Source organism: Trematomus bernacchii, unplaced genomic scaffold, assembly GCF_902827165.1.
Source record: "Trematomus bernacchii unplaced genomic scaffold, fTreBer1.1, whole genome shotgun sequence".
In the NCBI taxonomy this organism is placed as follows: Eukaryota; Metazoa; Chordata; class Actinopteri; order Perciformes; family Nototheniidae; genus Trematomus; species Trematomus bernacchii.
Genome location: NW_022987973.1, coordinates 700,390 through 716,076, shown reverse-complemented (window position 1 = coordinate 716,076; position 15,687 = coordinate 700,390). Strand labels below are relative to the sequence as shown.

General features: G+C 41.7%; 1 protein-coding gene across 3 annotated transcripts in view; it reads left to right on the top strand.

Annotated features, from left to right (window-relative positions):
• The window catches only part of insyn1 (inhibitory synaptic factor 1), a 47,626-nt gene extending 37,581 nt beyond the window's left edge, over positions 1–10,045 (top strand). For all 3 annotated transcript variants that reach the window (XM_034116168.1, XM_034116165.1, XM_034116166.1), the window contains exon 3: positions 8,734–10,045. In XM_034116168.1, coding sequence (XP_033972059.1) covers positions 8,734–9,555 — 822 coding nt within the window. In that variant the 3' untranslated portion in view covers positions 9,556–10,045. The remainder of the gene's footprint in view (positions 1–8,733) is intronic.
• Positions 10,046–15,687: the final 5,642 nt, after the last annotated feature.

Sequence of the window (15,687 nt, the reverse complement as noted above, 5' to 3'; positions counted from 1 at the left end):
AACAAATCTAATTATGAAGGCAGCAATAAACTATCCAAATCACTTTTAAAACTAGACGACTTGAGCATAATATATTACTCGTATGGCTATCCATTTGCTTAGTAGGATCTAAATGGTTATTTATTAACAAAATAAGTCTTAATACTTTGAATCCATCCCAATCTTTGTACATGACCTTGTTGCGATTACACGTAAACATCTGCAGTGGTCAGTGCGTGCTAGTCAGCTTCCTGCTTCACAAATCCGCCCTGAGCTAACGGGCCAACAGCACTGTTCGGATTTTGCACCGTTTTGCATGTTGTTCACATACTGCTGGGAAATATTAAGTACATAACGAGAAATTGTTAATGCTCCCAGAGTGCTGTTTCATCCAATGGTGAATACGATGTCTGGAAGAGATTGCACAAGTTTACGAGTCACAGGACAATTTTTCTAGTGAATCCTGTAAATATTTTTTCTCAGAGTAGGTCGGGGATGATAAATTAGCTTCTGGGGGATACGATAAACTATATCGCCACGTTGTGAGTGGCTTAGATGGTCCCCTCTTCAAATCTTGAGGGGAATTAGATTGAGGGGAAGTAAGCAAGGGGTAAGGAGAAACTGCAAAACTGCAGGAGCTAACTGCATTAAAACAATATTTGCAAACGTTTTACTTACAAACCAGCATGCAAGGCTATTTTGATAATTGCTGAGACTTCCTAACTGGCATAAACCGCTTTAGGCTCTGGAAGTGCTGCACATGGGCGGGCTGGAAATCTATTATGACATGTTGAGAAAGAAATGACACTTAGATGTGTTTGCATGGCTCCACTAAACATATTTTAGATTTTCCCAGGAAGATAAGCAAAGCCATGCAAGACGTTGAATGCTGCATAATTAAAAAAAACAGCACGGCAAACTTCTCAGTCTTCTCTGAAAATGACTCCTGGAAGAACGGGTGGTGCAGGAACAGATGGAGAGAGGCCACTTGAACACAGCGTAATGAAGCGATGCGCAGAAGATTCCCTCGTACAGCGTGCATTTCAAATGAACCCAGTGAGGGTGTCATGTCTCATTTATTTTGGTAACTCACACCTGATGTATTTTTTACATATGTACATTGCTACAAACAACATATTTTGAGTTGTTTTTAATGTGCTGATAAATACTAGAATATGTAAGAGGGGATACACATTAAAGTGTGATCATTAAAAACGATGCACTTTTACATAATTTATGTCTATAAGACATGCAAAGGATGGCAACCTCCATCTGTTTACTAGACAGCAAACAGAAGTCTTTTCATACAGAAAGCCATCAATGCACATCAAAACAAGCTATTCCTTTTAAACATCTGTTTAAAGATCAACAGAGTGCTTAGAACATGTGGTAATATGTCCCTCCTCATCAGAGGCAATTTTACACACAAATGTCAACATTTGCTGATTTTGACCTCAACCTGTACATTAAACATTAATAGTGGAATCAGGTATTCCAGTATATTTTCAATAAGCATTTACAGAGCACAGGAGCTGACTTGGGGGAAAAGAAACAGCTACCACACCGGCAATAAATAAATCACGATACCAGGAGGTGGTGAATATTACAGAGAAGGACTCTTGTAATGATAGTGGACTGTATGGAATCTATTTCCCAAATCACTACTCCGCCTGAGAAGAGGCTCTTCTGAGATTTTTTACATTACTGACCATCACTCAGTGTAAGATTATCCTTGTCTGTCTTTTCCATCACTGTACCTTTCTGTCACAGAAAAGGCTTCAAGTGCCCTCTTTCACTGACCCTCAATTACCCAGCCCAATCATCTCAGACAGGTGTTGAGGTACAGTAATAAACCCTCGCCTGATGCTGCCTGTCTTTCAAAGCACCTCTGAGAGCTCTGAAATGACTGAACTCGCTGTTGATCAGGTGCAGTGACCACAGTTGACTCGCGGCTGCCGGCTGATAGTGTGCAGTGGAAAAGAAAAAGAAAAACAATACCACGTATTGCTCTGCGAGGACTCCGTTACCGTGCTTCTACAGTAGAAAGATCATAATTATTCTAAAATATTGAAAGAAAAATGTGTATAGCTATCATTTGTGTGCTTTAAACTCACATATGTGAATCATAGAAGGTAATATTCATCCTCATAGTTTTTAGTAGCTTCCACTAGACACCATTTACAGTAAAGAAAGTGAGTTAAGTTGTCAGCTGAGGTATCGAGAGAAATTAAAGACTTAAGATAAATTCACACCCCGCACTTATATTCACCCTTATACCATACATTACTGCTTAACTGTGTTGCAAATGGAGTATTTTCAGTCACAAGGATGGGCCATCGATGCACCATAAACTTTGTAGAGTGTTAGCATCATAAAGCCAAAAGGAGGATACACAGCGCACCTCCAGAGGTTTATGCCAAGCTTCAAGCTACTCATACTATATATTGTAATGGAAGAAAACCTAGGAGGAATCCAAAGTACTTTGCCATCATTTAGTATTGACTAATAAATAAAAATAGGCCTACATTCCAGGCATTGTAAAAAGGCTATCATACAAAACTGTCAGTCAGTCAGTGTGAGGATATCAGTCAGTTTAAACGTGTAGAGTGTGTTTTCCACCCACACAGGTGTTTTCAATTACTCTGGCTGATTAAACTCGTGCACAGGATCATGAAGAGTTGCTGCAGTAAACATGAGCTGGTAATTGCATAGGAAATGAGCACCAGATTAATGATGTTTACTCGTGCAATGTTTGGTTAATTGTCTACTCTTAAATGGCCTGTAACTATATAGTTGCACTATGACAAATACCATGGGATAATCTCAATGAAACATTTGGTACCTCCTATACTGATAATGGTGTATGGGCTATACATGATCCAATGTAAAGTGATTAAAGTAAACTGTTACTTTCCATTTTTGACTAATCAGTTTATCCATTTGAAATATGTTGGGCAGAAAGTCAATGACTGGTTCCTGAAGTGTTCATTCATCCTTTGTGCTAAAGCAATCTGCTCCTCCAATTCACTCCTTCATCACACATTATTTGACTAGAAGTACAGTAGAGAGTGTTCATTGTTGCTGCATACAAGGGGTACTGCTTTGTGACCTAGAAAGATTTGGCAGAACCCTTTTGAGCTGAGAAGCTTATCAAGCTAAATTAGCCTACATACTGTAGGTATGGGTCAGGCTAACCAGCAGTGGAAGTTTACCTAATTAATGCATTCAAATGCAAAACTGCAGAGAAACAACACCCACATTTGGGTTATGTTCAGCAACCAGAAAATGTGTACAATTCCCTTTAAAATGTCACAGTACAATGTTGTTTATGCAACTCTCTTAAAACACATCTAAAGAAATGTATTTAAAAAGGACTTTCTGTTTTTGACAGCTAACCAAACAAATAATATATGTTGGTGTCATTGCAAGCTTGTAATATACATATGACAGATCATGTCTTAAAGGTGGGGTAGGTAATTCACTTCAGAAACACTTATTATATTCCATGGAATGCTCTTAACATCCCGATAGCAATGAATACATTAAATGCTTTGACAATAAATACATACAATGTCATCTGTGGAAGCCGTGGCGCTGTAAGAAGCACGACCAATCATCTGAGCCGGCCCGGCTAAAATAACTGGATGGCCTACCTGCCTGTCAGCCTTCCATCTCGTGCACAAACTTCCCTCGTGCCCTCATTGGTCATGTGCGCGTTTGTGTGTGTTGGAGGAGGGGCTCTGTAAGGAAGTCTGAAGGAAGGGGCAGATTTTTTCCGGCTGCGTACTTTCAAATGATAGCGCACTCGAGCTGGTTTCTCCATTCTTACCTACCCTACCTTTAACTCATTGATTAAATGAAGTCCCTAACTCAAGATTTCAGCCCCATCTGTTCCTGAGAAACGTTTAACATTAACAACTCCATGAGAACAAAGTCGGCAAATCACACAGCAAACATTTTGAGTAATTCAAGGATTAGAGGATTCATACAGCCCAATTCCCTCCAGGCCGTCTGCCAATAGAGAAGCACGGTCCAGGTACTCGTGAGTTGTACGATGCCACAACTGGTGGATCTGCAGAGAAGCTCACTGACAAATGTGCCAATGCCATGCGTGTAGGAATATGCAGCAAGATATAAATGCCATTTAAAACAAATGAATAACGACTCTATATAAGAATATAAGAATAATACACGGAGGACGGAGCCTCTCTTTCCCCCCCCTTCTCCTGACAGCCGTCAGTATCCGTGGTCTCATGCAGCTGGCTGATCCAGTAATGAGTGACCCGACAGTAAAAATAAATATATTTATAACTAGTTTAGGTAGTTTGAGAGGTAATTAAAATAGCTAAGGGTGATGATCTAACTTGAAGTGTGTGTTTTGTTCCGCTCATCGCTCCATCACAGCGGGCGGAGCTGCAGGTGATCATGCAGAGCTGCGTGTCTCCTCTCCTGTCCGATTAGACTTCACTCGCGTTTATGTCCATATCGATCAAATCTAGCTGGAAGCTCCTGCTGGGCGCACTGTCCTGCGAGATACCGGGACCTGGCTCGAAACACTGGGGCTATTGCGTCATCGTTATCAGGAAATGATCGTTATAGGGCGTAGACACGGAACCGTTTGGACCCCCAGAGCGTTTCGTCCGCAGATCTACCCACCTTGGGACCCATTATCGTTGTCATTATCGTTATCTGCGTTTCCCTGTCGGCCTCGTGTGGCTGAACCGTCTATATGATAGAGAACTGTAGCGGATAGGACCGTTATCGTCCTTGTGTGGCTGCAGCCTAAATGTGCCGCCTGTAAAATAAGTCAGTGCTCTTTAGTTTGGATTTAGAGTTTCTGTTTGTTAGATTAAAATCATCATCTTGAGATATTTGCAAAAGATCATCAAGCTCCTGGATGTCGGTTTCCATGTTTGCAGTGGAGATCACTTGATCTTTTGGTGAACATTTGTTTGCATTTACAGTCTGCAACTCATAATACCGCTTTTAAAGTTGGACAGAGAGTGAATAAGGACTTTAATTATAGGAACATATAATAGTGTGTGTTGTGGATACAACTGTCATTTAATCCAGAAAAGAGCCGACACAACAAGTAATTACAGAGGCTAAAACTAAAATAATTATGTTCTAAAAATCTCAGATTAAAGCTACGTTTTCTCTGCTTTTCTCTGGGCTTTATTGCTAAATGCTAGGCCTGTCACGATAACTACTGTTGTTGGACTGTGAAATAACTGCAATAATCAAAATATTTGTACTGTCATTTTAGGACCATTTTATCACATGAAAGTAATGATAATATTTTAATATTGTATTATATCGGAAACTCTCTATTCACAGGGGTATAGACAGTCATTCAAGTGCCAATAAGATACAATGCCAGTCCAGCTTATTCATGGTTAGGAATGAATAAGCATAAAGTTCAAACTAACCACTTATCAGCTTTAAGTTTAAGTAATAAAAAAACATTAACTTAGCTTGAACCCTTAAATCACACCAGAGTTGCAGACTGAAAGTTAATAACGTACAAATGATCGAGGTCCTGTCCAAATCTTGCGTTAAGTCGATAACTTTATTATTATTATGACAAGCCTCCTGAATGGTTTGGGGACATGTATCATTTACAAGCCACAGGAACACTGGGTGTCTGCATTTTACAATAGATTGCTGTTGAGAGCAGAACATGCTGATTGAAGGTGCTAAAATGTCAAGTATAGAGGGCTTGATTTTTAGGTGTTGTCAGCAAACCAGTGGGATTTCAGCTGAAGTGCTTTCTATTCATCAAACACTCACCGCTGTGGCTGCTGATGATTGAAGCATTGAGGTTAATTTTGACTAACCATGAATGAAATGCTTTTACCGAGTACATTTCCATGCAGCAGGGGACATTTGGATTGTATTTAGTTAGACTTGGACATTACAATAGCACTGGAATTAAAATATACATCAATGTTAGAGCATAAAAAGCACTGGGTTAAGTGTTTGTGCCATAAAGCTATATGTCTGTGTAGCTTCATCTCATTCATCCTGATAGCTGCAGTACAAGGCAATATGAATGAGCCATTGTACTGAGGTCATACGGCTCTCAGCATTAATCTAAAAGTATTTTTTAGTTATTTTCTCTGTTAGGGCTGAAAAAGTATCTTTGACACATTTTGTTTGACACATCTTCACTGCAACAAACTTATTCCATTTACATTTTTCTTGATGTAACATAAAGCTAATTTAAAACAGCTGTCCATAGGAGGCCTTGGCAGAAATAAAAACATTTTAAAAACCATTAACAAACAATTAAAGATTTATAGATGGAAAGTATTGTAATGGCAAGCTTTAAATGCAAACACAGATCTATCAGCAGCTGTGACTAAATCTGAGCTTTTGTTAAACTGCCCGTAGGGGACATGGATATTCTATGTAAAGCATCTGGAAATGTGATATAATGCGTAACAAGTAAGCTGTCAGAGAGATTTATTTTAAAGGGAGATTTATAATTAATACTTTTGTATTCGTTTTTCATACTTTTGTTAACTTTTGTCATCAAAGGCAGTCTATTTTCATACAATAAGAGTAAAAGTCAAAGTGTGTATGAGATTTGAATTTGTAATGCTTCTTAAAGGTAGGGTAGGTAATTTTGGAGAAACCAGCTCGAGTGCGCTAGAATTTGAAAATACACAACCAGAAAAAATCTGCCACTTCCTTACAGAGCCCCTCCTCCAACACACACGAACGCGCACATGACCAATGAGGGCACGAGATAAGTTTGTGCACAGATGGAAGGCTGACAGGCAGGTAGGCCATCCAGTTATTTTAGCCGGGCCGGTGAAAATAATTGGTCGTGCTTTTTACAGTACTACGGCTTCCACAGATTTTTTGTCAAAGCACTTAAGATATTTATTGCTATCGGGATGTTAAGAGCATTCCATGGAATATAACAAAAAGTGTATCTCGAGCCGGTTTCTCAAACTTACCTATCCCACCTTTAAAGTACCAACATATGAGTGACTATAATAGCACTATAGGGCGTATACCTCGCAAAAGTCATTGATAGTCCCATTTACTGAATATCGATTTTATTCTTCAATCCTAATTAGTTAATCAGCATCAATTTGCAATGTTAAAACAGACTTATGACCTAGCCACACGGAGACGAAACGGGTCGTATCCGCTACAGTTCTCTATCATATATAGACGGTTCGGCCAATCAAGGCAGACAGGGAAACGCAGATAACGATAACGGGTCCCAAGGTGGGTAGATCTGCGGACGCAACGCTCTGGGGGGCCAAACGGCTCTGTGATTACGCCCTATACGATCATTTCCTGATAACGAAAATACTGACGGGCTGTCAGGAGAGGGGGAGGAAAAGAGAGACTTTGACCGGCACTTTTATAATTTTGTCCGGAAGATTTAAACTTTAACGGACATGTTGACCGGCGAAAAAATATTCTAACGGAAACTCTGCCGCACGGTCCCCTCGTCCCTTGGAAGAGGTGGAGAGGTGGGTGTTTTTCATCTGCTGGTGGACTACAGGAGAGATTTACAGCAGGAGCACACGCTTGCCTCGGGGAGAGAGAAAAAGAGCCAGAGCCCTGGCCCCTGCCTCTAACCACCTCTGCTGCTAAATCCACCGTGGAGAACGGTGGAAGGGCAACCATGGCAACCATGCATGCTCGTGAAGTCTTCTTCGCTGCTTTTGGTGTATTTTGTGGCGGAAGTACAGCGCCACTTACAGGCCCGGCATATGTACTACAGCGTCTCCAGCGGTCTCGTGTGGACGGACACGTTTCTGGTGCCGATTGCGTGTGGACGGAAGACTTTTTTGATATCGAATTTGGTTCGTTTTCGTTACCGTCTCCGTGTGGCTAGGGTCTTACAAGCCTTGTATTTTATTTCCCAGAGCATTCAAACAACACAGTACTAGCAATTTCCAAGTTCCAATATTACCTGAATGCAGTACAATGCCCTGTATTCTAAAGTGACGAGAGTGAAACTCAAAAAGGACATGGGTTATTGTTTGGCCCATGCTTCACCAAAGTTCATAAAAATCAGGCCAGTAGTTTCTCTGTAATCCAAACCCAGCCGAAAACATTAGCCCCTTGGTAGACGTTATAATGAACCCCCTGTGAACATTAACAGAGTCATGTGGAGTTTTCTTGCAAACAAACAAAAGCTATATTTACATTGGCAAACACCTCGTGTGTATCTTTCAGGTCTAAAAAATTACCTTCTTCATAAAACATTTGCATGTGATTGTGTTGGCATCTTAAATCTTGCATGAATCAAAAGCTTGCCGTCTTGTGCATATCTTGCTGTGTAACTGGCACCCGTTTATCAGTTGAATAGTGGAAAACATGGACTGACTGACTGAAAAACAGCTCTAAAGAACTAGTACCCCAATTTTGGTGCAAAAAGACCTTTGTACTGTTTTTATGGTGTTTTCATGTGAAAATTAAAGGTAAATAACACCTGCAAAACAAATGTCTGTACCTAATGTTGCAAGCCATCCAGAAGTTGATATTTCTGGACCCAAGTGTTGAAAAGCATGACAAACAGACCAATCGTGCCATCAATAGAGCCATGTCGCTAAAAATAAATGTATATATATATATATATATATATATATATATATATATATATATATATATATATATATATATATATAAGCATCTGGTTCTGAATGTAATCTCTCTCAGAAATGGTTTCTCCACACACAGTATCTCATCAGTGTTTTCTCCCCCGCTCTCCTTTTTCTGTTGCAGGTGGTGGGTCAGATCGATAAACTAACGTCCGACTTTGACTTTGACCAGGAGCCAGATGACTGGACGGTGGCCACGGCCAGCAGCACGTCCAGCAGTGAGCGAGGACTGGGAGAGGCCTTCCGTCTTGACTTCCTCAATTCTGATGTGCTTTCTGATAGCTGGGAGTTCTGCAGCTACCTGGAGGGTGCTGGCGCCGCTTGCCGCATTCCTGGTGAGCAACCAGGAGATCTGCGAACGGAGATGGGCCGCGGGACCATCCCCACCCAGACGCAGACCCCCACCCCGCCCCCCTCCACTGCCTCGGTCTACTCCCAGATGAACGGCGGCCTGCCCATCCCCAATGGGCCCCGCATTGTTACTCCAGACTCATCCAGCGAGGAGGCGAGCAGCTCCACTCACAGCCACAAGACTTCTCGTAACTCCGGCACAAGAGAAAGGGTGCGCTTCAGTGACAAAATTCTGTACCACGCATTGTGCTGTGATGATGACGAGGAGGAGGAGGAGCAAGAGGAATTACAGGAGGACAAGAGTGGCTGTACTACACCAGATAGCGAAGGTGAACCCAGTCTCCTGTCGAGCTCAGTCGGCCCCAAACGTTCTTCCTCTGAGCACTCACTCCTCCATAACTGTCTGGACCCTTCCTATGTTCCCTTGCCAATGAAGGGGACGATGGGAGCCCACACACTACCCAGGAAAGGTCTCTTAAACCCCGGCTGCCGCAAAAAACTGTTACGAAATAGCAGCACACAAACTGTCTCTGACAAGAGCACCCAAACTGTACTGCCCTATATTCCAACCAAACAGAAAACAAAGGACCACTGAGAAAGCCCTACGTTTATCATAAATCTCATGAAGAGGACTGTGCATTATTTAATATTAAATACATAGCTCATAGATTAATACACAAATAAATAAATTACTAAATAAATAAATGATATATGGGAAATCACTCGACTACCTAAAGTTATTCTGAGGCTCAGGGAAAACTCGATGAAATGAAGGAAAGCAGATCACTATGATGAAAATTTGGTGGACCAAAAGGTTAGTGCCTGTTCTGATGTTAAAAAAAAAAACACTGAATGGATTCCCTATGTGTAATCATATGAAACAATGACAGACATTATAAAAGCAATCATTTTTACAAGAGTATTTAAGTGTTCTAAATTGGAAATGAGGTATGAAGAGGTCCTTTCCCCTCCTCATACAATAGTAGAAGTCACAAAAAAAAGAAAAGGAAATGCTTGTTCCTATTATGTGGATACAAAACGCTGCACATTCTGTACTCTGAATCTGTATAAACATTGTCTTTTTTCATGTTCCAGTTATTTCAAATGTCAAGGGGATTGTTGCTTTCAGTGGGATAATGTATCTAGATGCATATGTCAAGCCTCTTCCTCTCTTTGATGTCAACAAACAAGTTTGAGCGAAACGCCTGAAAACAACACTATTTACCTGCCCTTGGTTTTTTTTATAAATCATCTCAATGTGATCTCTTCTCAGTTTGCTGCAGAAACATAAGAGTGGCAGGAAGAACAACTGGTATATATGAAGTAATTTGAGAATGTGTGGTCAACAGAAGTGGCATTTCCATTTGTTCTCTTCGTCTGTGCCTGAGGGCGACGTCATTAGACCCGGGATCCGAGCTAAATAGAAGTCCACAAAGAAAGTGCTAAAGGGTTTTGTCTCTATTCAGTTGCCCAGTGGGGAATTGAACTCAGCAGAGAAGCATTTTATTCAGAGGGCTGACGCCAATAGCCATTCCTGATCAATATGTTAGAGGGAGGTTGCAGTGAGAGGTCTCTCTGCTGTGCTGCAAACCACTCTCCCGGGATCTGTGAACAAAAACTCACAGTCAGACCTATTTACTTACACTGAGCGAAACAAAATTAGATACGTGGCCCTAAAGAACTGACATTTCAAAAAATGTGCGTCCAGCAGCGAGCGCTGACCGTGGAAAGAGAGTGTTCCTGTTCCCAAGCAATAATTCACCCCGGGGAAAGGCTTTGTGAGCCTGGTCCCCTTATTCTTACTTTCCTCACGTTGTGTTTTCAAGTTTGAAAAGGAAAAAACTGTAAAATGTCAGAGTCTTAAAGAGGAAACTCCTTGCTGACATTTGTGCCTCTGATCGCCTAAGGTGAACTTAACCTTCTGCAGGCAGAAATGCTCAGTCAATTGGATTTCTTTACATCTTAAAATAAGTATTTAATGAATCTATGTTTTGTAAGGGAGTTTGTTGAATTTAATCACAATGACACAGCTCAACAAACTGCAAAAGACTCCTATCTTTATAGGCAGTAATATAGAGTTTCAACTCATAGCCATATACTTTTTTGTTGTTGAAACTACTTGTGGAACACAAAAGTCCATTTATCTTTAAAATATATTACATGTAGATACATCTGAATCTTTCATTTCATTTTTATTTTTATTTGTTCCGCTCATGGTACGCAAAACCCAATGTACAATAATTGCCAACAAAACATGTCTCGACAAACACACCATTGAGCGAAAAGGAGCAGGGAGAAGAAAAAAATTGAAATAGATGGTCTGCCCTTCATAATATTTCTTTTTTCACAGCCAAACATAACAGTATCTTAGGATGCTAAGAGAAACACAAAAAATTCTTATTTCCCACTTGACGGTTAACGGAAAGAAACAAAACAACAAAAAACAACACCACCAAATCTGAAATGATCAACGCTATATATGGAATTCAACATAGACTAAAGGCCCTGACACACCAGGCCGAAATCGGTCGTTTTCGTTAGTCGGACGACGAAGCGTGCCCTGTCGCCCAACCTCAAATTTGGTGTGTCCCGCACAGTCGGCCGTAACACGCCTTATTTGGCCTTTCATGGGTCGGCCACAGGCAGTCGGACAAAGAAATCACTCTGATTGGCTGTTCAGCTAGCGAATCAGTGCATGAGAAGCGAAACGGTTGCTTGAGAATGTCTTCCACAAGCAACACTCCAATGGCTGATAGCTCCAGTACCGCACGAAACATGTTTTCAATGGACGAGAGTGAAAATGGAACGCACACGCTATTTGTTGTTTGTTTAGATCACGCAGTCTGTTCTTCTTCTCTGTCTTCCGGTTGTTGCCTCTTTTGAATGACGAATACACACTACCGCCGCCTGCTGGTAAGGAGAGTTATTGCCACTCACGCATGCGCAGTTCGTACGTGCTCGGCTGAAGTCTTTGCGGTGTGTTCCAGTGCGACACATGGCCAAGACGCAGGAGAACACGGCGACGCAACAGTCGGCGTCAGGCGAGTTCTCTGGTGACTGCTTGGTGTGTCAGGGCCTTAATAAACAATTCATATAAAATTCATGCTACCAAATAAGGATAATATAATTGCAATGCAAATAGAAAACTAATTTGAACAACTCACATTTCAATGATGGCTTAAAATACGCTTAGTCACTATTCGACAATTTACGACAGTGATTTTCTGATGCGACCCTGGACCCCCCAGAGCTGGTATTTCCGTGCTTCTCTATTTCCATCATAGCTTGGGATATACCCAGTCTTATGAAACTGGCCACAGCAACACAGTAGATTAGGAGGTTCTCTGGAGAAGCACATCAATAACAGCCCACCTCTTTGTTTGTGTGTTTATGTATAACAGTTATTGCATAGTGCACTGCTTAGGGGAGTTACAGCTGTGCTGTTTAGGCAGCATCAAGTCTCAAGAGCACGATATAAGGGAAGCAGAGTGAGCACTTTTACACCAGGCAGCCTGGTAGGAGTCGTACAAGCATCAATTGGCCTGAAGCTGATGTGCTATACATGCATAAGAAGTAATTCAGTGTTGTTTCCCCTGCTTTTGTAACGTTTTCCCTTTGTCTTGCTCTGGCTCGGTTAATCCCAAGTACCTGTGAAGAAAGAGGCACTGAAGAGGGATCAATGGCTCACTCCCCAAAGCATTGGCTGCCATTTCCCTGCTAGATTGGGGACCAACAGGTCATCACAGCCATTAGCATAAACAAACAAAGCTATGCCGACACACAGGCAAAGCATCAATTACAGGAAAACAAACTAAGCCCTTATTATAATGCCTATACACCCGCCAGACATTACAATGTGAGGGGATTTTCTTTTTCCTTTTCCCATCTAAGGATTGTATAAGGCATATCTGCAATGAAATCACCTCTCCAAATATAGAGCTGTTTGGCACTGCCACAGAATACATTATCATTGGGGACAGATTTGAGATATTTGGACAAAACATTAGCAACGTCTCTTTTGCCAACAGGCTCATTATTCATCTCTAATAGGGCAGAGCTTTGTCCTCGGCTCTCTGTAGGACAAGGATGGGCGGCATCCAAAGGTTATGAAAACCTGAGCACACTGATGCCAAATCATCTGCCTACCAGGAAGATCATTTTGTGATGGCACTGCATACCAAACAGATGTTGTGTGTCTGTGTTTGAGTGCACATGTGCATCTGCATTTTCAGTGCCTTTGTGACCGCACATTGTGTAAGGAGACAAGTCATGTTTTTCAGAATTACAAATAGCCTCATGTTTAATTTCATATTTCACTGTCAAAGCAATTAATGGAGATCAATACAAATAGACGCTGCACGTCCCCCCTGGAAGTCATTTGGACAGACTCGTCCATAAGACAAGATTTAAACACAATCTATTTTAGAAGCCTGCAAAGTGAGTCATGCCATCTGTGTTTTCACATTGGCAGTGGGCATATATTAGTTCACATCCCTGATCAATCCTCTAATCACTGCCAGTGGGACACCCTCCGTGTTGAGTGACTGACAAATAGTGTAACCACTTTAAAAAGGTGATTATGACACTAAAACACAGAACCGCACGCCCCCCCAGCCCCTTCCATACACACACTTCATATATAATTACCACACTTCACTCTCACTGCCCCTTGCTCCCGTCAGTGAGCAGAGGAAAACAGATGACAGATCTCTGTTTTCTCTGCTGATTGGTAAGGGTCCATGAAGCGGAGAGCTCAATGCAGCCTCACTGATTACTATGGATTGGCTAACGGCCGGGGCTACCTAAGGTTGATTTGTTTCATCTTTGTGCCATTTATATCCTGCCACTCCTCGAACAAACTATTTCTATTTCCCCCCCTCTTTCTCCAAACTCCTTTCACCACACACCTCTTTCAATTCATGGTATCACCGGTTGGCCACTGCAAACCCTCTACTGAGCACACAATGAGTTTTTGTCAGACAATTAAAGTTTTGTGTCATTGAGCAATGTACAGTGTCACAGCTTAAAGAGCTTCCTGCTCCTGATGAGACAAGGTCCGCATCAGTAGAACGACATGTTGTACCACAGGTTCACTGGACGGTTGGCACATGGTTACATGGCAGGCAGTGTACCCCATGTAGAGGACACCGCTGTTCTAATGCACACACAGACACTGCTCACAATCGGCCACAGAATCCATAACGCATTTGCAGCCCCGGCCAATCCGAGACCGGCTCCCAGCACCTGAGGGATGGCCCGGACAAGGCCGCGTCAACCATCAGTCACCGTTTGATTGGGCCGGGGGAGTGATTAATGAAGAGCCATGCAACAGCCGCAGATAAGATTAGACCTTCACAGGTGATGAAGGACGGGGCCTGTGGCTGCGCGTGGGGGGCTGGGCGGTTCCTGGGACAAAACACTGCCTTCAGATGACTTGGCACACAGTAATTAAAGTTAATGAGAATCCTGTCACTTTCACATACACCGTGGCATTGTGATTGAACAGTGTGTCAAGCAAAACAAAGAAAGGTAATAAGAGGCAATCATTATTCTATGATAGGTCACAGAGAAGGCGGCCATGAGGTCTTGATCAAATAAAGCTACCAAATCATTTTTAGTGTTTGTACTGGACCTTGATTGGAGAAAGCTGTAATACTGCGGTTCAAACTTGATGTTTGACTACTTCCCTCTGCCTGTCCAAGTTGGTGTTGCATTGATTTTATTGTGGGAAACTTTCTTCTTTCCATTAAAAGGTAAGTCTACTTGTAAAAACATATTTGCTATTACTAACTGAACCAAGAGCAATAGCAGTCCTAACTATATAAGCTCAAAAGAAACACACTCACCATTCAAGAGCCAATGAGAAGCATACAGATATAATGTATGATGCAATCTACTTCAGAAAAAAGATGATCAGAACTCCAAGGCTAAAGAGAGAAACTTACCATTTTCGACACATTACTCAAGTGATAATTGGAATATCTCCCCAATGCGAAACTGAAATTGTGGCATGACCGAGCGGGGCAGAGGAGTGCCTATTCATTGACGAAGCAATTTCTCAGAGCAAGTGAAAAAGAGAGACAGAGAGAGAAATGATTGCAGAGGAAATGCTACGAGTCTTCAAATTGAACTAGCATAGAAATGTAACCTTGTTGCATACCACATTAAATTGTACACAAATGATGTGTGCAATGACATGCTCAGCTGAGCGAAGAATACATCAAGAGACAATTGAATCGGCCCAGAAAAATACACAATGACACAAAACATCACTGACAGACTGCAGGAATGGGAGAGGTAGGTTTCAGGGGAAATATATATATTACTGAATTACAGGTGAATTGTGAAAGGAAGAAGTCAATTGGAGAAGAGCTGCCGTTAAATGAATTATATTTGAGAGGTGGACTGTGGTATACAAATACAGCTAAGTGCAGCGCTTTGTGTCTACGCTTAATATTTACAATACATGGTGGAAGTCAAATAAAAGCCAGCAGCAGTCTGTTTCCGTACAGCTCCGGTTTGGCAGCCTGTCAACATTTCCATGACATTTTCCAGGTAAAGGCCACGAAGGCAGGGAATTGCTGACAGTTTAGCAAGACCAACAAATACGAGTTAAATGATGCAGGTGCAATGCACAAGGCAAGTCCCCAAGGGCCCCTTTCACAGGGTACAAGGGACTTCCCCATTACTCATATTTACTGCTTTCTCCATCCTATACTACACTCAC